The sequence below is a fragment of the Electrophorus electricus genome, chromosome 10 (assembly GCF_013358815.1).
Source record: "Electrophorus electricus isolate fEleEle1 chromosome 10, fEleEle1.pri, whole genome shotgun sequence".
Lineage (NCBI taxonomy): Eukaryota > Metazoa > Chordata > Actinopteri > Gymnotiformes > Gymnotidae > Electrophorus > Electrophorus electricus.
Window position 1 is genome coordinate 18,030,371 of NC_049544.1, and position 24,568 is coordinate 18,054,938.

Consider the following 24,568-nt stretch of genomic DNA (forward strand, 5'->3'; position numbering starts at 1 on the left):
CAGAGGTCCAGAAGCATGTGTGCTTCATAGACTTTGATGCTTTGCTAATTTGGTAATCATTATTCTGAGCTGCTGAGAGTGAATCTCAAAGTGCATCCTTGCACTGCAGTCGAGGCTGAGAGGTCATGACTGAGACTGAAGTCGAGGAAGAGAGGAGTCAGATAGTGCTTGCATGGTTTCGATCCACTACAGCACCAAGCTTGTTTTAAGAAGCTAGCAGGGCTAATGCCAAAGAGAAAGCATAACCTGGGGCTTGATCAGGACCCTCGGCTTGATCAGGACAGGGACTTGATCAGGACCAGGGGCTTGATCAGGAGCCAGGGCTTGATCAGGACCCAGGGCTTGATCATGCTTTAACAGGATCAGGCTTCATCACATTTGAACAAGACACAGTTTTGGTTTTTTTTGTCGTATTTTAACAGTATTGGACAGCACCCAGCTTCATCATGTTTTAATAGGATGGGGCTTGATTATGTTTGATCAGTACCAAGTTTAAATAGGATGGGGCTTGATTTGTGTTTGATCAGGGCCATGTTTTAATAGGATGGGGCTTGATTGTGTTTGATCAGGACCATGTTTTACTAGGATGGGGCTTGATTTGTGTTTGATCAGGACCATGTTTTAATTGGATGGGGCTTGATTGTGTTTGATCAGGACCATGTTTTAATAATTTAATAGTTTAACATGTTTCACAGCTGTTGTTGGGTGCTGGAGTTACACTGCCAATCCCTAAAATATTTCTGAAAAAAGCCTTCTTTTGACTGGTATATTCTGTGTATTTTTCTGTACTTGGGTTGTAAATATCAGAAAAGCTGTATTTATGATATTGAGGTTGGATGCACCATCTTCAGATATAGAGATGAAATTTAAACAAAAGCTTAAATGAGATAGCCAATTCTGATTTTAGTGTATAAAATATATTGCCAGTGATACTATGCTATCAACAAATTGAAAATACATATTTTGCACATACTGGCCTTTGCTTGACAACATAAAATTAAATAAAAATGCACCCCAAGTTAACCAAAAAAACTATTTGAATTTTGTAAATGTACTTAGCTAGCAAGATAAAATTAGCACTAGTCTTCTGTGTGAAATTTATCTCACCTTGTAAATGTAGAATCAAAAAACTAAAGTAGAAAAATAAACCTAAAACTAGAGTAATAATTGTTTTTATCATTTTTATAATTTTTGTTCAACTAAATTTTTATAATTTTTGTTCAACTTTGTTCAACTGTTGATCAACTAAATTCTTAATAGCAATTATTTAATGAACAAATAACCAACAGCCATATTGTGTATCTTGTGTGTGTGTGTGTGTGTGTGTTTGTGTGTGTGTGTGTGTGTGTGTGTGTGTGTGTATGCAGGGTGATCCAGGCCCTCAGGGACTGCCTGGGAAAGATGGACCACCTGGGTTAAGAGGATTCCCTGGAGAGCGTGGGCTTCCTGGAACATCGGTAAGATCACACTGGAACAAACACATGCACATACACATACAAAACACAAACACACACAACACGCTGACATACAAATACACACACACACACGCAGCACGCATACAATCACATACACACACACACACACACACAAAAACATCACAACACAAACACACAAAATGCACACATAAAAAACATAAAGTACACACACACACACACACACACCTACAGGCACACATACACAATAGACACACACACGCACAGAGCACATCCCACTGCAGAGCTGCACAACAGCCCACCCACATTACACACAAAACACACACACACTAATGCATGTAAACATTCACGCACACTCACTCTTTGACATATATTTACATACACACTTATTCGCATAAAAAATACACTCCATAGACATGAGTATGGACAACTGTACTCTCAGTTGAAACATACAACACACACAGACACACACACAAATGAACATTCTAATAAAAAGAATACTCACCACCATAGCTACAGGGGCTGTCTACACATCCAGCTCTCCTCTGGATTGCTGAAACCAGCTATAACAGGGGAGGTCCAGTGGCCACTGGAGTCCTGCTGATAAATATACAGGGCATTATAGCAGACACATTCATATTGCTGTAGTGCGTTATTATAGAGCATATATATAAGTACATTATAATAAATGCATTTGTATTTAAATTATAATTCATTATAATGAATATATTTATATTGAAAATATGCAGCAGTATGTGCACTTGCGGCATAAGTGGCCTATTCATATTGCTTGAGTTATATATATATATATATATATATATATATATATATATATATATATATATATATATATATATATATATATATATATATATATATATCATTCATGGCCTTCACTGCAATACAGGACCAAGCATAGAAGCTCTTAAAATTCAGCATATTGGAGCCCAATCTTTTTTCTCAAAAACTTCCCTAATAGGTTTAAACACAGCTCTACCAGCTAGAAACTAACCAGGAAATGGAGAATAGCATCAAATAGGAGATATGAAAATAAATGTATGAGCACTATAACACTCTTTCTCACACAGCACAGACCGACAATGATATAAAATTCTGTGACCCACTGCAAGAGGCAATATGGAGGCTCTGTTTTATTATTATTATCATTTTAATTTAGGGTCCCCTCCTGGGACGCTCCCATCAACTCGAGCCTCCCAACAGGGTGGGCCCTGTGTGCCCTCCCCAAATCAGATGTTTATGGTCACACGACACTCAGGAGCATCCAGTCCCTGCCTGATGAACCACTGACTCCTGCTGAGGACATTGTCACTGTTGTCTGTGTTTAACTGTTTAACATTTCTCCTCAGTGTTTTCCTTCAGGTTTTTTTTTTTCATTTATTCAATCATCCACCCATTCACTCATTCACTCCCTGCAGAAAACCTGTCTGCTCACTCAGTCACTCACTCACTCCTCAAACCGTGGGTGTAGCATTTAAGTAACTGAAGGGGGAAAAAGAAATCAACCCAAGTTCTATCTACCATTCTCCCATATAGACATTAAGGCGGTATTGCCCCTTGACACACAGAAATAAACCCTTCAGTGTGTGTTGTGGCAGCAGATTAAGATATGAGACAGTTAGATATTGTCCTCATAAGACAGGGTTATGTTCCAGCACTGCCACCAACAGCTATCTTAGAGTGTGTTACTGAAACTTTGATGTGAGGGAGGGAGGGAGAGAGGCAGAACCTACTAAGGCCAGTAGCCTTCTGGGATTGTCACACGGATGTGCCTGTGTGAGGTCCTCAGCTCAACTCCCAGAGCTGGGAATTACCTTCAACACGCCAATGCTGCTGATGAAACACCTTGAGGATTCCTGGGATTGTAGTTCAGTTTACATGCGTCACCTTTCCCATCACTCTCTCTCTCCATTCCCTCCTCACCTATCTTTTCTATCTTTTCTCTTAATTCTCTGTCCATGTCCCTCTCTATCTCTCTGTCTCTCTCTCCAGGGTCCGGCCGGGTTGAAAGGAGGGGAGGGACCTCAGGGTCCTCCTGGTCCAGTGGTAAGTACTCATTATCCATGCTAGCCCAACACTAATGTTATATCAAAAGCAACATTCAGTATTCAGGAACTCCACTACCCTTAGGGGTGGAGGTTTGGAGACCTGAGATAAATATTTCACCCTGACCCTCAAGGCTTTGGAGGTGTGTGCTATATTCAAAGGGTGCACACACAGACACACACACACATACGCACAAATAAAGCATGATATTAAATCATACTCCAACTGAGTGAGAAATATTGAGTTCGGGTGTAATGGAGCTTTGAGAGAAATATTACAGATCTGAGTGTAAATATACATCCTCACACAGCAACAGAGCCTGCAGTGACACCATTTTCCACAAGAGGGCACTTTTAATCCTTTAAATATGGATAGCAGTTTTTTTTTTCCATTAAGATAAATTCAGGATGTTTCATAATCACTGACTCTTGACAGAAAGTTGGAATCTCTTTTAAGCTTTCTTAGAATAAAAAGACATTTTGTTCTTAACAGATTCATTTCTCTGTAAGAGAAGCAGATAAGTATTGTCAGTCTATAATTGCTCTTTTTAAGGGTCTGGCAGGCCCGCGTGAGATTAGAATGGACAGTCAAAGTGTCATTGAGAAGACTTTCAAATTCAGTCATGTCACTCAGAAAAAAATACATTTGCATTCATATGAAGATGCACTTCTCTATAAATTAAACCTTATTTAAAGAGAGAAAGATTACAGCCAAGTATAGAGAAAGAAAGAGGTGAGAGTAATTAACAATGGTGTAACATAGTTGTCTTACCCACCTTAAATTATTGATCATTAGGTTTGGGACACATGGGCAGCTTGGTCTGCTATCCACCCTGCTAGAAGCAGGGGTACAACGGTTGAATAACCCAGCCTTAGCTGGGGTGTGTGAATGATCTGCCACATGTAGTACATAAAGAGCACACACACATACACATTCACAAGCAAGGCTATGTAGAGTATCAGAATTTTCTGCTGACAGAGCTACCTTTTTTCCTGCTGGGTTTGACTGAGGCTGCCTGTTGCCCCGCCCCGCTCTGCTTGGGATTTGATTCAGGCTGTCTGTCTTAAGCACTCTGGGTGTGAGTGGTCCACTTCTTGCTCAGTTCTCTCAGGATAATTGTACAGGGCTGAGGGAAGTCATGAGGATGCTCACCATGGCTTCATACCCTACAACGCCAGACCTTTTGTTTCCCGGCAACCCATTCAATTTGCCCACAAAAATACAAGTGGTAGCTTGTATGTAGTGGATCACACTGCTTGGAAAAATGACATTTGCTGAGCACAGATACGATTCTTTGCGCATTAAAAGAACAGTTGGACCAAAAAACTCAACCCCGGCAAGGACTGAAAATGGGTATATAAAGAGCTTTAGAGCAGATCCTGCTAAAGTTCTGTAGCATATCCAGCTATCACTCTGTTCTGTAAGTGTTCTGTCCTAGAAGGCTCTGTCCTCAATGTTTGAAACCCAGCAAGCTCACTGTCACACATGACCAGAAATCCTCCAGAGAACAGTAGGCCACAGGTGTCATTTATGCTGGGGACATCCCCACCACTTTCTGAAAGTGTACTCTGAAAATATTATTTTCCTCTACAAACTTTATTTGTAACAAATATCTACAAGTATCTACAAATCTTTATTCAATAATAACTGAAGTAATAATATAATGTTTTAGTGAATAAAATGAAATGAAATGTTCCTACTGACAAAATTAGAAAAAGAAATGTACTTATATTTTGTCATATAATGCCAATCATTGAAATGCTTCAGGTGACTTGTACAGATCTGAAGTTAGCATGTTAATGTCCAAGGACTCTGCTGCTTTTTTGACATGCTTCGTGTGGCAGCTTATAGTGGTTCAATTACAGCTCCACGTGAGACCTTCGGCAAGTAGTAATTAGCTATGATTAATATTAAGGAGAAAAATATGAATAAATAATGAAAGGCAATGTTGCTGTCACACTAGCTAACACTGCTGGTTTTGATTTACTGTTAGCGACATTTGTGTTTTTTGCTCAAATGATAAATGTAAGATTAGGTATCAACAAGAACAGTTTTCTTAATATCATGGACAGTGAGAAAAATCACTCAAAAACAGAACATGCCTTATGATATTAATGTCACTGTCTTACTGCTCTCAAGATGAAAGAACTAGAAGATGCTTGTTAGGATACTATGATCTACATTGTGACTGTACTGTACAGAATCAATAGATTGAAATCTAGCCTAGCCCCATGATTTCATGTAAAACTGGATCCAATGCACAATTGTTTTTTCTACAATCCCGTGAAGATCTGGGTGCTAATCTGTCATAGACATGTCATTTAAGCATCCCACTCATTTAACTTTTCTCTAATGAATGTGATTGGCACATCAGAAGGAACTCACACATTATCTTGTCGAAAAAGACTATATATTTTTCAGTTTACCTGTTGATCATGAGGTGTTGGCTGCACCTGTAGGGTTCACCCGGTGAGAGAGGTGCAGCCGGACCTGCTGGCCCAATTGGGTTGCCAGGACGCACAGGACCTCAGGGGCCTCCTGGGCCAGCTGGAGAGAAGGGTGCCCCTGTAAGTGCTGAGTATTTGTGACAAGCACAGCCTTTCTTTTTTCCCATTCATTATAGGAAAACCATACTTAAGCTTTGATGTCTTGTCAGGTGCTATTTTTAATGCATTTGCATATATGTGTGTGTGTGTGTGTTTGTGTGTGTGTGTGTGTGTGTGTGTGTGTGTGTGTGTGTGTGTGTTTGCATGTTTGTCTGCGTGTATGTGTGTATGTGTGTGGCTCTATGTATTTGTGCTTCTGTACAGGGTGAGAAAGGGCCATCGGGTCCTGCTGGTCGTGATGGAGTCCAAGGTCCGGTTGGTCTGCCAGGGCCCCCTGGACCCCAGGGTCCACCTGGAGAGGATGGTGACAAGGTTAGTCCCCCTGCTGCTGTCTGAGGCCACCCATATCCCTGATTTCTACTGCCTCACACAGAACCAACACGCATGCACCACACCAATCAGGCCCATGATTAATCTTCATCAGGGTAAACACACCTTAACCATCTGTACTACACATCCGTCTCCCTGAATCCCAGTCTGTTCCATATCCATCATACTCATCATATCATCATCATCATCATCATCTTCTTCTTCAGTGGCGGCAGCAGAGGAAGCAGCCCTAAATCTCATTCCAGGGCCGAAATGCGAACCAGTGCCTCCCTTTTATCTTCCCTCCCGACAGAGTCCTGTATCAGCGGTGTGATCGTGCCAGCTGGCTGGGGTGCCCAGCGTGGCTGCCGTTTTATTTACGCAGTTTCAAAATGATATTCATCATTTAATAGGCGGTAAAGTTGCACTCAGCCTGATGCCACCATTGTATAAAGCACCTCAAGGACCTCTCCCCTGAACACACACACACAGCACGTGGCTCTCACACAGAAATACACACACACACAAACACACACACACACACACAAAAGCACACACACACAGCAAACTCAATAATCTGGCCCAGCACGCCAAATGATCAGTCAGAAATCTCTCTCAATTAGAGGCTCTCATCTGCGATTTTCTTTTTGATGTAGCGCTGAGTGATGTTGTGGGGATGGCGTTTGCTTAATGATTCTGCTTTGTGTCTTTTTTAGGGAGAAGTGGGAGAACCAGGGCAGAAGGGGAGCAAAGCCGATAAAGGAGAGCAGGTGAGAGCTTCTCCTGAGTAGGCAGGAGCAGGTGAGAGCTCACACTCTTCTCCTGAGCAGGTGAGAGCAGGTGAGAGCTCACACTCCTGCTCCTTCTCCTGAGCAGGTGAGAGCTCACACTCCTGCTCCTTCTCCTGAGCAGGTGAGAGCAGGTGAGAGCTCACACTCCTGCTCCTTCTCCTGAGCAGGTGAGAGCTCACACTCCTGCTCCTTCTCCTGAGCAGGTGAGAGCAGGTGAGAGCTCACACTCCTGCTCCTTCTCCTGAGCAGGTGAGAGCAGGTGAGAGCTCACACTCCTGCTCCTTCTCCTGAGCCCCCGCATAAGCCATTTCCTGCAGCATTGGCTTCTTCTCCTTTTAATGTTAATGTTAATGTTTCTGTGGCTAGCACAGACTTTTCTCACCTACTCCTGCAGCATCAAGACTACAAGAGAGGAGCTTTTTCCTATCATGCATGTATAATATAATGACAGTGGAGCTGAAGTGCACTGAATTGAAGTTGAAGTGCTGTGAGTATAACCTTTCTCTATCTGTATTGCTTTTGTGTCTGCCAGGGTCCACCAGGACCACCAGGTCTGCAGGGCCCTATTGGAGCACCAGGTCCAGCAGTAAGCAGAACCTCTCACCTGAACTTCTATATCCTCACACTTTCACCTGCAGTGCCTGGGATAATAATTTAAAATGATACCGACTTGATACACTGATACCTACCTACACCTACAATAATACCTACTGGAAGCTAGGATAGTTTAATTGTTGAGCTAGTTAACATGTTTCTAAATGTTTAAATGTTCACATTTGTTGCACTTGGTATTAAAACTTTGCTGCAGCAAATTCTAGTTCACAGTAGCTGATAGCATAGTCAAGTTCAGCAGTGAAGTATCTTCCCCAAAACTGCTCATCTATGGAATACCCAGCCACAGAGTGATCTGTGCCAGTGCGTAGCCAAACCATGCCAAATGCCCTCCACTTCTGCTCCCACAGGGCGCTGATGGAGAACCTGGCCCTCGGGGGCAACAGGGCATGTTCGGACAGAAGGGAGACGAGGGCCCCAGGGGTTTCCTCGGTCCCCCTGGCCCCATTGGGCTTCAGGTGAGTCACCTCCACAACAGGCCTACAGTCACTGCGTTTCAGATGGGTGAGTCATAGCATTTGGCCTCCAGCATCTCTGGCTCCAAGACATTAGTATTAAGTGAGTGGCAGGATGTCACTTATTGGTATTCACTGATTTGCCTTTGAGCTGTAATTGGGGTGCATTTGAGATGAGCACAGATTTCGTGCTCATCTGCTGCAGAGCTTCACTGATCATTACATTTAAATTCTACTGCATATGATGTTTTAAAGAGAGTATCTGAAGTCTTCAGTGAAAAGACACACGTCGAAGTTGCCATATGGCTGGAATATGCCAGTCACCATCCTTGTTTCATTTTACATGGCACTATATCTCGCCAACCATCTTGAACCTGTGATTTTAGGTTTTTTTTTATATAATTGTTTATAACAATAATGTAAGCAAATTGAAATTATGACAACTACTAGTTTAATCTGTGAATTATCAAATTTTGACCCTCTAGCCATTTGCTAATGTTTAAGTTCTTTATGGTCTTTGACTCTCTGACTCTCTTTAATTGTGCAGGCTGACTTGGAACTCCTGAACAATTTTATTTCCTATTCCTTATGACAAGAATAAAAACATCACATAGTATTTTTGTCTATCTCTCCTCCTGTAGTTAATGGGCACCACTCTCATACTAAAATTAGACCTGTTCTAAGCGCTGTCAATCAAGTAATCACATACAATACTCCCTGGATACCTAGGACCACTGCAGTAGGGTGCAGCCTCCTTTTTGAGGGATGTCAGCCTTTTATTTTTTCTTACTTTTTAGTGAGTCACAGCCCATGGGGAATGACTGAAAAATGAAGTCAAAAATTTGGCAAATCTTATATCTTTGTTAAATCACCATAAAGGATAGGCTGTGAAGAGAAACATCACAGATACTAGAGGTATCTTTGTTAAATGACCATAAGGGATAAACAGTGAAGAGAACCATCACAGCCATCCAGATGCCACTATACTCATTTCCAAAGGAAAGGTGACCATGGCACTGATAATATTTATGGAAAAAGAAGAAGAAGATATAAGTATCTCATCATATCTGCCTCTGTGGTTGATAATACTCAACCACAGAGGCAGTCACAAGGATCTTTAGTGTGTCCATCCATCATAAATAAATTAGCTGCTCACTTCTCTGAAGTGGAATCGTCATAGTAATGGAATTACATTGACTGCATTGTCAGTAATCCGCCCGGACGCCACTAAACCTCGAAGTCATTCCACTCAATTAAGCTTTAATTGGGTGTAATGCACTTTCATTTGTATTTTATTAATTAATTCGAGTGACCTGCTTCAACAGGCATTAGGCCACTGCACGCGCTCTCTGCAGCCCTTAAAGAGTATTTGTGCTAATGGCGTCTGGCCTTGAGACCATAGCCATCTCTCGATGTCCCTCGTACTGAGATCCACTGAGCGCTGGTGCTCTCAGCCGATGCCTGTGTACCATATCTTCTGCTCCCACCACTCCTATGGATTTGGCGTGTAAATATCAGATGAAATTGGTCTTCAGAGGTGCTCCTGGCAGCTGGCGATAGACAGCCTTTGAATCACATCACAAAGTCAGAGACTGGGGAAGCAATTAGAGGGTAAATGTCAGGGAACAAACATGTGACACCTGAGTCAGGTGGTTAGCTCACCTGTTTGTGACTAGTTCCCACCGGCTTTGGCTATAGCCCCTAATGGGAAACGTGACTCCTATTTGACTGTTTTATGATTTCCTCCATTCACAGCTGTCTGCCTCAGGCCTTTGCAGTGCAGAAGTCACGCCTCTTACTGCAGAAAATAGAAAAGAAGCGCTACCTTCAAATAACCATTAATTAAGCTCAAAGTGGTATTGTCTTTCAATTAGTAATCCACAGAAAAGCAGTACAGCAGCAAATGAAGAGAATAAAATAATAGCTTCAACATTTAGCCAGCATGCATCTGTTCAGCTGGCTATAACTAGGTCCCATTTTAACCACAGGAAATATACGTGGTGAATTCATAGAGACTGTAGCACACTGCCGGTGGGTGAAATAGCTTTTGTTGCGTTCTTAGGTTTCTAGCCAGAATTCACCTGCTGAGGGGACTGCCAATAGGAGAAAGAGGAGAAAATGTGCTTAAATAGGCCAAAAACCTGTTAAAAGAAGATTGCAGCTACAGCACACAAGAGCTCTGCCACAGAGAAACTCAATAAGCACAAATCTCCCTCTGCCGCTCACGGCTGCCGTATGGCTCAGACCTTTCTCCATGCCCAGGATGCTGTGGAGCTTTATTGCTTTGCCCCAGTAACTGCATCTGGGCCAAGTTGTCTTCCTGTCTGAAGAGCCTTTCTGTTGCATCTTCTATCATTGTTCATTTCCACACTTTAGCTGGGTGTGCAGTCACGAGAAATGAAACACAGCAATTTTCATCATGAAAGAGGATTCAGAGAAAAACAAAAAATAGCATTTGTTTTCCCATGCACATGTACATGCACACATTAAAATAGATATTTTTTGCTAATGTCTGTCAGGGGATTTACTACAGTTGGTTTATAATAAGAATCAATGACATTAGGCTCAGTATATGTTGGGTTAGAGCTCTTTGTTCTCATATAGCCATGTCATTCAGATATGCAAACCAATTTCCACAAGCATGAGTCTTGGCTCCTAACTACTCCTTTCACTACTGATGTTCTTACATTCACTGTGATAAATGTTAAAGTTCATTGTGAGTTGGTAAGCATACTTTTATCAAAGTCATGTGTCATGTTTTTCCTTGCAGGGTCTCCCTGGTCCACCAGGAGAAAAAGGAGAGAATGGAGATGTCGGTCCTATGGTGTGTGCATATTTGTTGACAATTATGAACTTGGTCGATTTTTTTGAACAACCCAATTTTGCAAAGAACATTGTGTGATCACTTATAGTTTCTGCTATGGTGTTCTCCATACTCCCCCCAAATGCATCTCCACTCTAAACTCCAGTTATCAGTGTCTTATCATGAGACACATTATTTCAGGGAAATGTCTCTCAGAATTAACATATAAGACACATGTGAACACTATCTTTACTATATACCCTTATTATATACTGTTATACAGCACAGCTCACATAGACATCTGAAGTACCAGTGAGCTAAATTGTGATGCCTGTTGATAAGACTTGTCAGATGACATACCTTCAAATACAAAAGCAGGACACCGTGAAACCTTAATAAGAACTCTTTAATGAGAACATCTGAACCATGTGTTTACAGGGTCCCCCTGGTCCCCCCGGCCCAAGAGGTCCCCAGGGCCCAAGTGGAGCTGATGTAAGTTTCTCCCTCAACTAGTGTGCAGTTCTTAAGCACTCAACAAAGCTACACTCCTCTCTGCTAACGGTTTTATGTGTCAGTGCAATTAAAAAGTCAGCTTGTTACCTTTGTACACTCTAAATATCAATAAGCAAACAGGCTGCTTATAGTAGCACCTCCCCCCAATCTAGGAGCTGTCGACACCTTAAGCAATGTTCCTATTATTTTGAAGGCCTTCCTGATCACTGTAATCTAATCACTCTAAAGCTGACTTTGACTTTGACTAATCTGTTTTAGGGTCCGCAAGGTCCCCCCGGTGGTATTGGAGGCATGGGAGCAGTTGGAGAGAAGGTAAGTGCCACCTTCTGTTCCCAGCAGACCCTCATTCATCTTTAGAAGCCGGGAGCTACAGTTCCCACTCTGCACTGTGAGAGGAGCGGCCCTTGTGTGGGTCTCCCTGATTCATTCCTTCCTCTCTGGATCTTTTTCAGGGAGGCGTACATTTCAAGTGTCAGGGTTTTGTCTGAGTTAGCACCCTGACACCATTAATTCCACTGTTGCGGCAATTCCACAACAATCCTTCATTTTGCAATTGTTTGGCACATCTCCTCTCAGCATCAATATTTAATACAGTGGCTGGCTGCTGAGTTGACTTTGGAGCATGAAATGCAGGATATTGCCATCATGCTGAGCACCCCAATAATAGTGCTAGCTACTGGCTGTATAGCAATGACCAGTTTACCTCACTCTAGCTAAGAAAAAAAAAAATTAAAATGAGAGATCTTTTTGAATGTTAGTCATGTTATTTTGGTCATGCTGCTGACATTATGTTGTTGTTGTTGTTGTTGACCAGCCATGTCATAAATGTGCTTCGGTTTCCATGGTAAAGCTTTTAACCAATGAAATCTCTCCTAGGGAGAACAAGGTGAAGCTGGCAATCCTGGACCTCCTGGAGAGCCTGGAACTGGAGTAAGAGTGTGTGTGTGTGTGTGTGTGTGTGTGTGTGTGTGTGTTTGTTTGTACCTTGCTCACTTCTGATATGACTTGAACAGACTACCACACCAGATTTGAGGTGATTATCATATTATCACTGGCCTGAAAGAAAGCACACAGTATGCAGAAATGCATTTTGGAGCTGAGCGAAAATACTTAGAATGCTACAAATTGGACCCGCAGATTAACCTGAAATATGTTCCATGTATCTATATCTGACCATTACAATTGATTCTCCATGTGTTTTGGGTAAATAAGGTTTAAAGGTTTGTTTCACCTTTCATCAGTTCAACTGATCCTTATTTGCAGTCAGTAGAGGTATAAAGTATGCAGGCAGACATCTCTATACACGCTATCCATGCCACAATAAACACATACAACACAAAATGCATTTGTGAACTCTACCATATGATACAGAAAGATATGAATATATATTCTAGATTTTACATTTTCTCTTTAGTGGAGAGCAATCAAAGTGGGAAATTACATTCTTATTTTACACCTTAGCTGCCTACAAATGTTATTTGTAATTTCACCTAATTTGGTCATTTGTAACATTTGGTGGTATACCTCAGGGGTGTGGGTTTGGGCCACTCATGTTTGTGATTTTCTCTGCAGGGCCCCAAGGGTGAGAGAGGAGAAAAGGGTGAAGCAGGACCACCTGGTGCAGCTGGACCAGCAGGACCTAAAGGACCACCCGGAGACGATGGTCCCAAGGGTAATCCTGTGAGTGTGTCATCTGAAACTCAAACCTGTTTTTCTAAAACAAAGATACATATGTTATCCTCTGCTATGTACCCCTTGAAGTTAGGGACACATTAAAAATGGTACTAAAACCTTTTTATGAAGCACTTAATGATGATATCTTGGAACTAAAAAGCTCTTTTATTATAGCTGTAAGAATGTGAAAATACTAGGCCCAGTATGTTCATTCCCTTATATAACTAACTGAGTACCTTGGAAGGTGCCATTTCATGGTATAATAATGGAAATAACTAACTGTAAGACCCAAGTTTTTTCCCAATATAATGATTATAATTTTTTAGTTCCTATGAATGGCTTTGCATTTGACTAGCTGTGTATTGCTGATGCATTGCTATAGGGGCCGGTTGGCTTCCCTGGAGATCCTGGTCCCCCTGGTGAGCCTGGTGTTGCTGTGAGTATAAAATTTCATGAAGTTATAAAAATTAATAATATCCTTAAAAATTCAGCATTAAACAATAAGATGTTTAAATGACAAGAAATGAAATGCACCATTAAATGTTGATGTCTAATTAAACCAAATTAAATGTAATATTGTTTTATAAGAAAAATAAATCTGTCTTTATGGCAACACTACATGAAATTATGTGTGCAGACTGGGTCTGACTCAAGTCTGGAACTGTGTAATCTATCACCCTGTTCTTCTGTTAGGGTACTGATGGCAGCCCAGGAGAAAAAGGTGAAGACGGTGAAGCAGGTCAAGCTGTAAGTACTCAAATGAACCCACAAATGTACAAAGTAAACACGCCTCTGTTTTCCATGTGCACATATATAAAGTTTTATCCACAGCACCTTTGGCTATGTACCTTGAATGCACAAAGCTACATCTCATACTTGCTTATTTCTCTAATATGAACCAAATCACAATTTCCTCAGGGTCTCCTGTAGTTAATGTTTTAAGAGATTTTTGCTTAGTGCACGTCCTTGCTGACTTCATTGCTCTAGGTAAGGTATTGCTTAAGTAAACTCTTTATCCTGCACATTATTCTGTGCAATGGATCTAAGTGAACAGGGGAATATTAGCATTTTTTTCCTTAGTAAAAAGATATTTGCTGTATGTTGCTGTAATATGATTAAGAAATAAGAAAGACAAACAACATTTCCTCTGAGCATAGCACAGGTCTATAAATTGCAGTTTTTATTAACATTTCTGAATGCAATTTGGATTTGCAAGCCAGGAGGAAAGGGTTTAATTTACCTTTTATTGACGTGAATGTATTTTTTCGAACCGATATGTCTAGCCTACAATTGTGTAGGGAACTTTAATGCAATGCCTTATCTGCAATCTGCAAGTCTATTAAAGTTTAATGAGGAAAGAGTTCTAGTGCTATGAAACCTTTATACAGAAGCATGCAACTTCTCTTCTCTGATTAGAGGCTTATATTGTTCCATCACACAGTTGAGTAACTCAGGAAATTTGTTTCCTCAGTATGTTTCAATATGCTTTTCATTGTGATGTTCTTCAAATATTCCATGAAGTTTTAGTGTTTTTAGAATTTTATTGGGGTGTGTAGGTGTGAAATGACTGCTTCTAAAGTAAGATAAGTTGACGAATTACCTGATACAGGCCTCCTGTGTGATAGGAAACAGAAACTGTAATCTATCACTAATTTAGGGATGCAACATTTTCCTAGAGCTGGGCTATTACAGGAAGACTTTTTCAAAGATGCAAAACTCTGCTAATGTCCTTAGCTCCATTTTGCTCTTGGGAAGTGATAAGTTTCTATGTTTTAGCACATTTTGAAGGAGCTTTTCCATGGATGTGAAAACTGGATGCAGTTCTGGGTCCTGAGGAAGCTTTATTTCATTGTGTTTATTTGTTTATTTATTATAAACAATCAAACAAATAAATAGATTAACAGATATATTGATTTATTCATTCATTTAACATTGTTTTAAGCACTGTGAACTATACAAAAAAAATTTCTTAGATTTTTAGATAATAGGATGTGAATCAGATTGATAATTATGAGTGGAAGAAATGTAGATTTATCTTTCACATTCTCTGATAATAGGTCCAAATCTCGTTTCTCTTCTCAAAGGTTCCAAACAGAAGCTCAAATCCACCAAAAATATTTTTGACTTCGATGCAGAATTTGTGTAGTAGTGTCTTGGTGTTTCATTCGTCTGTGAAACCATTTTAAGAGTGGACTGAATATTTTGCAAATATTTTGATCATGACACTCTGGTTTAGGGCCCTCCTGGTCCATCTGGTGAAGCTGGTCCACCAGGACCTCCTGGTAAACGAGTAAGTAAAACCTTTAACCTTAATAACATTACCATCTTCCAGTTATCTGAGACAAGAGCCATTCACTTCGATTGCTTCTACCACCAGCTTCTGGAATTTGTCCAAAATCCCTTGGCTGTGGAAACAATTGCTGTTTTGGTATTTCTAAAGGAACAGAAGGGTCTGCTTTCTTCTAGGCAGCACACGTAATCACACACTTTATCATTTTCCCGGCTGGGAGACAGGCATTAGATAAATAGTCTGAGTTAGATCAAACTGAGTCAAAGTCACGTGTGAGATTGCTGTGCTGAAATCACACGTGACTCTGGGGAAGGAATGTCAAGCTGAGTCATTCTCATCAGAGCTGTTGGCGAGTGAGACACGACCAGTGTCATGCCAATTCAGCTACAAACCAAACAGCAAAGTCACCTCCCAATCTGCAGAAGCAGTGAACAGCTTATAATTCATTATGCATGTGAGATAGGAACACAGCACAGAGACAGAGGTAAGCACATATACAAAAACTCATCTCCCCAGGATGCTTGGCAGTGCCTCTCATAGGGCCTTGAGACAGGGATACCTTGATATTGATCAGTGCCTGTGTGTAGTGACAGCAATGGGAAATCACCATGACTACCTTACTGCACCTTGGGTGGAGTAAGGGGGTGGGGGGTGTGGTCTGTCATACTCTGCTAAACTCCCTGTTGCTCATCAGAATAAAACATTCCGCCGGACGACAACTCCTCCCTACTGATGACAATAACTACTTCAGCAGTACTGAATGTAATGCTTTTATTTTTATGCAGCAAGGGGAAAGTACACTTTTAAATGTAAATGAAGTTATTTTACCATAGGATACCAATGTTGTTATTGAATTGGACAGTGTAATATTGGTCCAGATCCAACAATTTACATTCTTTTCATCATTTCATTGGTTCTCTGGGCAAATGAATGTGTAGTGTGCTATGTTTTTGCTGTTTGTTAAAAAAAAAACAAAAAAAAACTCCTATTAGTGTTTGGTGTCACATCATCCAAAAGAAGGCTGAATAATAATAATATGCATTCTGAAGGAACTTGTGCCAAGCTCATGGAACGCCTCCATCAAGTCTGCTCACATCCACATTATTCCAACAAAATGGATGGGGCAAAGAAATGTCAGTTTTCTCCATATGCTCGATGGCAGCAATAGTAAAATGTCCTAGGAGCGAAAACCTTGAATGCAGGTATGAAGAGAACGGCAGTAGAGAGATGACCCACCTCAGTGTGTTATTCAGACCTAAGCTTTTTTTTATCACATCTAAACTTACTGCTTACTCAGCAGTTCACCCAGAGCAGTTTGAAATGAAGCTGATATATCTATCTCATTCTTCTTCACTTCCCCTCAAACAATACTCTGTGTACTTGCTATCTTCTTCTTTATTTTTGTGTTTATTTGTGAATTCATAACTGGCATCTCATGATTATTGCTGTCTCTCTATGACACTACAGAAGAATGGGGTGCAATTTATTAAACCCCATTATACATTAGGTCATTTATTCAACACTATGTCATTTAAAAACTACACACTGCATCAATCATTTATGACAACAAACCCCACATATGCAAATAACCTCCTCATCCATGTGGGATAAAGACAGTGAGCTGAGAGATACCCTTCAAACAATAACAAAGAAAATCATCCACTCAGGTTTAGCATTATGCCCACTGCTCATGACCACTGCTCCTCACACTGATAGACTGTCATTTGCTACTTCATATCATGTCTGTGCAAAATTACTACGCAAACACACCCACCCACACAACCCCACATACACACACACACACACACAAACACTGTTGTTTTTTGTCCTCCTCTTCCCAGGGACCCCCAGGAGCACCAGGAACTGAGGGCAGGCAGGGAGAGAAGGGTGCTAAGGTAACAAATTGCCCTCCACCCATTCAACATGGCAAAGAAATGTCATGACTCCAGCCAGCATAAATCAGGCAGAGCCTGCCAATCTTTTGGGAACAAAACAGCATGAATACAGTTCAGGGGAGTAAACAATAAATAAATACAGCCTCCATGACCTGTTGGTCTTGATGTAAATATGTGGATCTTGTAATGAGATGATGTATGGAACAGTGTAGTTTCTCTGATCTCCCATCGTTTGAAAAATTAAACCGATATTATAAAATTGAATTGATATTAAAAGGAAAAAAACATGGCTAAGAGTGAGTGAAGCCATTGGGAGTTCATTTGCCTGAGGCTATCCAAACACCTCCACAGTCACAATCAGCAAAATTAGTGCTTCTGAGTGAAGTGTTCCTCTAAGTGCCAACCAAGACAGAGCTCCAGTGCCTGTTTCTGTCTACTCACGCAACCACCTGTGTTCAGGGTGAAGCAGGCGCTGAGGGGCCCCCAGGAAAAACTGGCCCTGTTGGACCCCAGGGGCCTGCAGGAAAACCAGGTCCTGAGGGTCTGAGAGGGATCCCTGGCCCTGTGGTAAGCATCTGTACCCACCAAGCTACCAATCCATCTACTGCTTCTCCCATCAATTTGTGAACCTTGCGCAGACATGCACAGACAAGCACATACTCTTACAAATACAGCAGACATGCAGACATACACTCCTACAAAAACAGACACAAGCAGCACTAGATGGAGCAATCAATATCCTCTCTGTGGCCACAATATATGTTTTTTTCTTCTTCATTTGAACACACATTTTAGGGACTATTAATCACTCTGCTGCCTGCAGTAAATCGATAGCAGGTTGTAAGCAGTAGAGGGGCAATAATGCCTGAAATAATTGAGTTTTTTTTTTTTTTTCTTATAGGGTGAACAAGGACTTCCTGGTGCACCTGGTCAAGATGGCCCACCAGGCCCGATGGTGAGAACACAGCCCTTGTCTCTTCATTCAGTTTCTCTTCCCTCGCTTTCAGCTCTGTCCATATTTCACCCATCACACATTCCCTCTCTTTCTCTTCTCTGCCCTATTCCAGCATGCTCTTACACTCCAAATCTATTCTCTCTTCTCTCTTTCGATCCCTATAGGTGTGTGTGTGTGTGTGTGTGTGTGTGTGTGTGTGCATCTGTGTGTCAGGGTGTGTGCACATGTGTGTGCAAATTGATTTCTTAGTGTTGGCTCTCCAATATTAGGGACCCCCTGGTCTGCCTGGCCTGAAAGGAGACCCTGGCTCAAAGGGTGAGAAGGTGAGTGAGATTCAATTTCCTTTCCTGACACTGCTGTTAATGTGGTTCCTACACCCCAGGCCTATTTCATCTCTTGTAGCATTTTGTGTGGGGGGGGGAGAGAAATGGTACATTATACACATTTTACCACTAAGCTCTGTTTATGCTAATGAGTAGCTTCAATTGCTTTTGTCTGGGAAAAGATATTGTGATGGAAACTAGTTCAGTTTACATGCTGAAATACTGTATATGCATCTAATATTATTTGAAGCTTTGACTATTGTCTGTTTGACCCTACATGTTGGCATGTTGACTTTGCTAATGATCTATCATCTGCCCTCTGGAGTGAAACCACATCTTTTGATGCTGTGTGTTGTGTGTTTGAACAGGGCCACCCTGGTCTCATTGGTCTTATAGGCCCTCCTGGTGAGCAGGGAGAAAAGGGAGATCGTGGTTTGCCTGGACCCCAGGGCACACCTGGTCCTAAGGGTGATTCTGTAAGTAACTGATGTTTCTTTCTCTCTCTCTCTCTCTCTCTCTCTCTGTGCCTGCATAGCTATGAGTTAAGGGCAAAGGGCTTTTCTCCACTAGATACCTGAAGTGCTGACAAAGTACATCAACCTCCCCCTTGAAATGCTTTATGATGTTTGTTTACATGTTATAAAAACCAAATAAAAAGGCTGAAGAGCACACATAGCAACACAACGACTAGAGTAATTATGATACATCACACAGACCCATCAAAAGCTGGCGTCATAAAATTGAGGTAATTGAGGGGGTTTTTTTGGGTTTTTTTTTTTTTTTTCCTGCACACTCATTTCTGCTGCTCTCAGTTTTCTCAGTGTCATGGTTCAATAACAGGGATGTTTTAGCAAGCCTAGGCAAGTGTGGAATTCAGAGGAATTCAGAGGAAGAAATATATCCATTTTTAAATAAACTTTGCAAATTGAGTGAATATGTAATTAGCAGCAGCCTTGGCCCTGTGAAGCCTTGCCTGGTATTTTAAAGAGCTGAAATAAATGTAATCTCTTGAAAAAAAAAAAAAAAAAAAAAAAAGTGATTTAAAAAATAAAAGTGTCTTCACTCTCTAGCTTTCTCCTTCACTCACTCAGGCTGGATATAGGGTGATGCAGAGCTCAACACCTAATGGTTCCCTAAAGAATCATGATTCGTAAACCTTGGATCAAATGAACCACATTAGAAGGAGTACCATCAGCACTGAGTCTAGTGTCATTTTGCCCTCCACAACTTTGATAGCAGCAGATGTCAGAAGAATGAATCAGGCTTAATTTCTTTCATCCCCATTTTTTTTCCAAGACATCACTAAGCATTTACACTTTGCCTATTTTTTTTTTACATCTGGTAAATGCATGTCCCCATAAGCTAAAGTCTCTTGGTGCCAATTTGAAAGCACTCTCTCATAATGAGCTCTCAGTACAGGAGAATGCAAGCTCACCATTTTGTGTTGTGTTCTAGGGCATTGCTGGTGCTTCTGGACCCCTTGGTCCCCCAGGACCTCCTGGGCTGCCTGTAAGTCACTCTCTGCCTTAAACATTATGTTTTGTGGTGCTCTAGACAAATGCATTCATTACATTCCCGCTCTGATTCTTTTCTTGCTAGGGTCCCCAAGGTCCTAAGGGATCCAAGGGGTCAACAGTAAGTGCAGCTGCTTTTCTTAAAGAGTTTCTAAATATTTTACAAATTTATGTTTCAAGTTGAGATGCAGTTTTGGTGATGCACTGTGTTTGTCCAGGGCCCTGCTGGTCCAAAGGGAGATACTGGCATAGTCGGCACTCCTGGTCCTCCTGTGAGTTCTCTTCTGCTCTAGATGCGTGAAAGATTCAAGAACCTTTATTATGACAAGGGATTGTGGAATCAGCACTAAATCTTGATGACCCCAGCCACAAAAATGTCTATATTTATAACAAATTCACTGCATAACTGAGTAGCATGTCTCCTTTCTTTTATTAGATGAAAACAATTGGTTTGCATTTGAAAGCTGCAGCTAACTGCAGCGTAATAACCTGTTACTTTGATGTTGGCACCATGTCACTCATGCAGGGCCCTCCAGGTGAGATTGTCCAGCCACTGCCCATCCGTTCACCAAAGAAGACCCGGCGTTCCAGCGACAGGCAGGCTGACGAGGCAGACCCCATCATGGACTATGGTGAGGGCATGGAGGACATCTTCAGTTCCCTCATCAAGCTCAAACAGGACATCGAACGCATGAAATATCCCATGGGAACCCAGACCAACCCAGCCAGGACCTGCAAAGATCTGCAGCTGAGTCACCCAGAATTCCTCGATGGTGAGTTGGGTAATTGTAACTGACCAATAAAGACTTAGCTAATGAAAGAAACTTTGTGTACTGGATCAAATGAGAGAGGAAGCTCTCTACAATGGTACTATTAAATAATGCAAGTGGAGCTAGGTCAGGATTTCTGAAACTCTTTCTTAAATGCCTTTTTTTCTATTCTATGTTATGAGACTTCAATATTCAGATGCTTGGTCATAGATGGATCCCCCCAATAAGTTGTGTTTATGTATATAAGACAATGGTCCAAGATTCTCTACCTCAATCAATAGTTATGATGAGTTAATTCCAACTGTGTACTAATGTACTTGATGCACTTAACTGAGGCCATCATTAGTATGTGAATTTTAGATCCATTGTATTTATTTTGCAACATGGTTCTGCAGGGCAACTCTTAAACTGGGGCACCCTTGGTTTAGTGCTTTCTCTGCTATTATACACCTGATTTAGTTCTAATACTTCTGTAGTGTACCTGGTTAAGCATGATGCTTGTAACACCAAGGTTAACACCATGGGTTAGAGTCCCAGGGAGCATGCCTACTGTCATACTGATGAATATATGGATTGATGTATAAAATGGATAAGAGCTTCTATCAAATGCCATAAATGAAATACAAAATAATTAAATAATACTGCTGTTATGTGAGCGAGCTAAACTTGGATAGGGCTTGACTCACCCTGAAAGGCTATACTGCCAATGAAAAGTGCAGTTGTGTGTGGTAATTTACATGTTGTATTAGGAATGTGGGAAAACCTTGTTTTATTTTGATCTAATGAGCAATGGTTAGCTGAACCTTGATGTTGAGACAGGGAAGGAAAGAGAGGAATACATTCAGAAAATGGCTTACAACGTGCTAATAGCTCTACTGAACTCTCAAAACTGCTGTTTTTGGGGTATTTTCCCCCTTGTTTATAATCTTTCTGTTTTTCAATCCAAATTATATGTATTACATAAGAATTGAAACTGTACCTCATAAGTTAAGTGAGCATTGCTTCTGTAGCTCATCTGGCAGTAACAAGAAGGTTATGGGTTTGATTACCAGGGAGCATGTGTACTGTCATACTGATAAATAAGTCTATAAATAAATCTAACTGTGGATTAGAGTGTCTACCAAAGGACATAAAGGACATAAATGTAAACATCACCATTGTTGGAGTAAAGTCTGACTGGAATTGTTTCCTGCTCAGGTGAATACTACATTGATCCTAACCAGGGATGCTCTGAGGATTCCTTCAAAGTGTACTGCAACTTCACAGCTGGAGGCGAGACCTGCATTTACCCTGCGAAGAAATCGAACAGAGTGAGTGTTGCTGTTGCCCTGTGGTGACACCCACCCAGAGTGAGTGTCATTGCAGACAGATTCAGTCTTACAGTTCACAGAATTCACGTCAAGGTTCTTAGGACAAGGTTCCATGCATTAAGAGTCTGCCATGTTCAACAACTGGTTAAACTCAAGCTGAATCTGAAGAAGGAAACATTCATTGGCATTGGTGTTATGATTTTTGTAGATTTCAGTCTAATTTAGGCCATTATGGGAGCAAAGATGTATCATTTCCTTTTGCACACAGAATTCAAACTCACCATGACTGAAATGTGTGACTCGGTGTTCTAATTTTTTTACTTTATTTTGTATTCTAATGCTGATCATCATGATTCATTCCCTGGCTGGCTCTGTGCCTGCTCAGGTGCTGATGTCCTCCTGGTCCAGAGAGGCTCCAGGCTCGTGGTTCAGCTCATTTACACACGGCAGCCTAGTGAGTGCGCTCTAGTCATCTTCTATTCCATCCCCACAGCTTCCTCCACCACCTCCTCTCTCTTACTCCCCACAACTAAAAAGCTTCTTCAGGTCCTGAACGAGCCCCTCTCTCCTTCCTCCCAGTGACATAAATAGAGAGCAGGAGCGGCACTGCTTTAGAGATGCTTTTAAAGATTCTGTGACCTGAGGTCTTGGAGCACAAAGCCCCACATGCACCATCCATAGTTAATGTGGTCAAGAGAGGAGAGAGATGGTGGTGTCTCTTAGAAAATATCTTCCCCATCATGCATCTGGCTCTTGTTCACTTCGTTTAGTCTACACTGCCTGAAAGCATGACTGTATTTTGAATTTTACCATTGTGTGTTTGTGTTTGTGTCTGTGTGTCTTACTTTACAGAAACATTAACCCTGCCACTAATCTCTTCTCCTGTTATTGTTTGTTTGTTTGTTTGTTTGTCTTCTTTTTCACCATAAACAGCTATCTTACGTGGACGCTGAGGGCAGCTCTATAAACTCGGTGCAAATGACTTTCCTTAGACTACTGACAGCCTCGGCGAGGCAAAATTTCACCTACAGCTGCCACCAGTCCACAGGCTGGTATGATGCCACAGAGAGCAGCTACGACAAAGCCCTGCGCTTCCTTGGCTCCAACGATGAGGAGATCTCCTATGACAACAACCCCTACATCAAGGCTCTGTCTGACACCTGCGCGGTACGAGTCCTTCATAAACGAGCCCTCATCACTTTAGCAACATTTAGCAACACTTTTGCAGTATGTTATTCTGTCTATGTTGTACAGTCTCAGTAGCCAGTTAATGAAATAGTAGCAAAGTAACAATCCAGATTAGATGGGAAATCCTATGCAACTGCAGTAAAACCATGCTTTGGCTCTGATCTCAATGATGCAATATCAGCAAACAATCAAAAGCTAAAATCATTTCTTGTTGTGAGTCTGAAATGTTACCTCTGTCCTTGTCTCCATCCTGCAGGTACGGAAGGGCTACGGAAAGACTGTGATAGAGATCAACACCCCCAAAATCGATCAGGTTCCGATCGTAGACGTCATGCTGAATGACTTTGGGGATTCTAACCAGAAATTTGGATTTGAAGTTGGTCCAGTTTGCTTCCTTGGCTAAATTTTAAAAAATGATATCATGAAAAAAACTTGACAGGGAAGGACGGGTCAGCACGAGACACCTTTTTATTCCAAGACTTTTTTTTCTTTTTTTGGGTACCACCAAATCACCCAGCCTCCGTTTATGCCACATGCAAGTTTTGAATAATAGTGCGGATTAAAAAGGGAACAGTTGCACCGTGTCTGTATGCATTACCCAGGAAAATCCACATTTCCTACAGAGTGTGAGAGCCGCATAACACGCAAATGGTCACGGAGGCAAGCGATGAAGAGCATGAAGAAGAGGTGGCAGAGCGGAGGGCTGGAGGAACACCGGGGGGGGGGGGTTGGGGGGGGGGGAGACCTCCCCAATGGAGTCTATCAGTGCTGTGCAACAAAGATATACAGAAAAGAAAACAACTCTGGTGCTTGATCAAAATACAGAAAAACAACTAATAATATTAATAATAAAATATTAATAATAAAAAAGGTGCTAAGAGAACGAAGGTGTATTTTGATAAAACTGTAATTATAATTTTGTACATTATTGTTCTTTCTGTTTCCACTTTCAAAACTTGCATGTGTATCAGAATTGCATCTGGCCCATAAATTCAGTGTTCCTAACAAAGAAAACAAAACCAATAATATAAATTAAAGAACTGAGGAAAGAGAGAAAGAAAAC

The 24,568-nt window shown here is 41.3% G+C and overlaps 1 protein-coding gene across 3 annotated transcripts in view; it reads left to right on the plus strand.

Annotated features, from left to right (window-relative positions):
* col11a1a (collagen, type XI, alpha 1a) overlaps window positions 1–24,191 on the plus strand; it is a 73,143-nt gene extending 48,952 nt beyond the window's left edge. For all 3 annotated transcript variants that reach the window (XM_035530847.1, XM_027021521.2, XM_027021522.2), the window contains 28 exons: window positions 1,368–1,457; window positions 3,444–3,497; window positions 5,957–6,064; window positions 6,308–6,415; window positions 7,129–7,182; window positions 7,736–7,789; window positions 8,166–8,273; window positions 11,041–11,094; window positions 11,512–11,565; window positions 11,845–11,898; window positions 12,463–12,516; window positions 13,159–13,266; window positions 13,643–13,696; window positions 13,954–14,007; window positions 15,497–15,550; window positions 17,392–17,445; window positions 17,905–18,012; window positions 18,347–18,400; window positions 18,670–18,723; window positions 19,092–19,199; window positions 20,179–20,232; window positions 20,323–20,358; window positions 20,456–20,509; window positions 20,764–21,010; window positions 22,205–22,317; window positions 22,703–22,771; window positions 23,251–23,484; window positions 23,762–24,191. In XM_035530847.1, the coding sequence (XP_035386740.1) occupies window positions 1,368–1,457; window positions 3,444–3,497; window positions 5,957–6,064; window positions 6,308–6,415; window positions 7,129–7,182; window positions 7,736–7,789; window positions 8,166–8,273; window positions 11,041–11,094; window positions 11,512–11,565; window positions 11,845–11,898; window positions 12,463–12,516; window positions 13,159–13,266; window positions 13,643–13,696; window positions 13,954–14,007; window positions 15,497–15,550; window positions 17,392–17,445; window positions 17,905–18,012; window positions 18,347–18,400; window positions 18,670–18,723; window positions 19,092–19,199; window positions 20,179–20,232; window positions 20,323–20,358; window positions 20,456–20,509; window positions 20,764–21,010; window positions 22,205–22,317; window positions 22,703–22,771; window positions 23,251–23,484; window positions 23,762–23,908 (2,394 nt within the window). In that variant the 3' untranslated portion in view covers window positions 23,909–24,191. The remainder of the gene's footprint in view (window positions 1–1,367; window positions 1,458–3,443; window positions 3,498–5,956; window positions 6,065–6,307; window positions 6,416–7,128; window positions 7,183–7,735; window positions 7,790–8,165; window positions 8,274–11,040; window positions 11,095–11,511; window positions 11,566–11,844; window positions 11,899–12,462; window positions 12,517–13,158; window positions 13,267–13,642; window positions 13,697–13,953; window positions 14,008–15,496; window positions 15,551–17,391; window positions 17,446–17,904; window positions 18,013–18,346; window positions 18,401–18,669; window positions 18,724–19,091; window positions 19,200–20,178; window positions 20,233–20,322; window positions 20,359–20,455; window positions 20,510–20,763; window positions 21,011–22,204; window positions 22,318–22,702; window positions 22,772–23,250; window positions 23,485–23,761) is intronic.
* The last annotated feature ends 377 nt before the right edge of the window (window positions 24,192–24,568 follow it).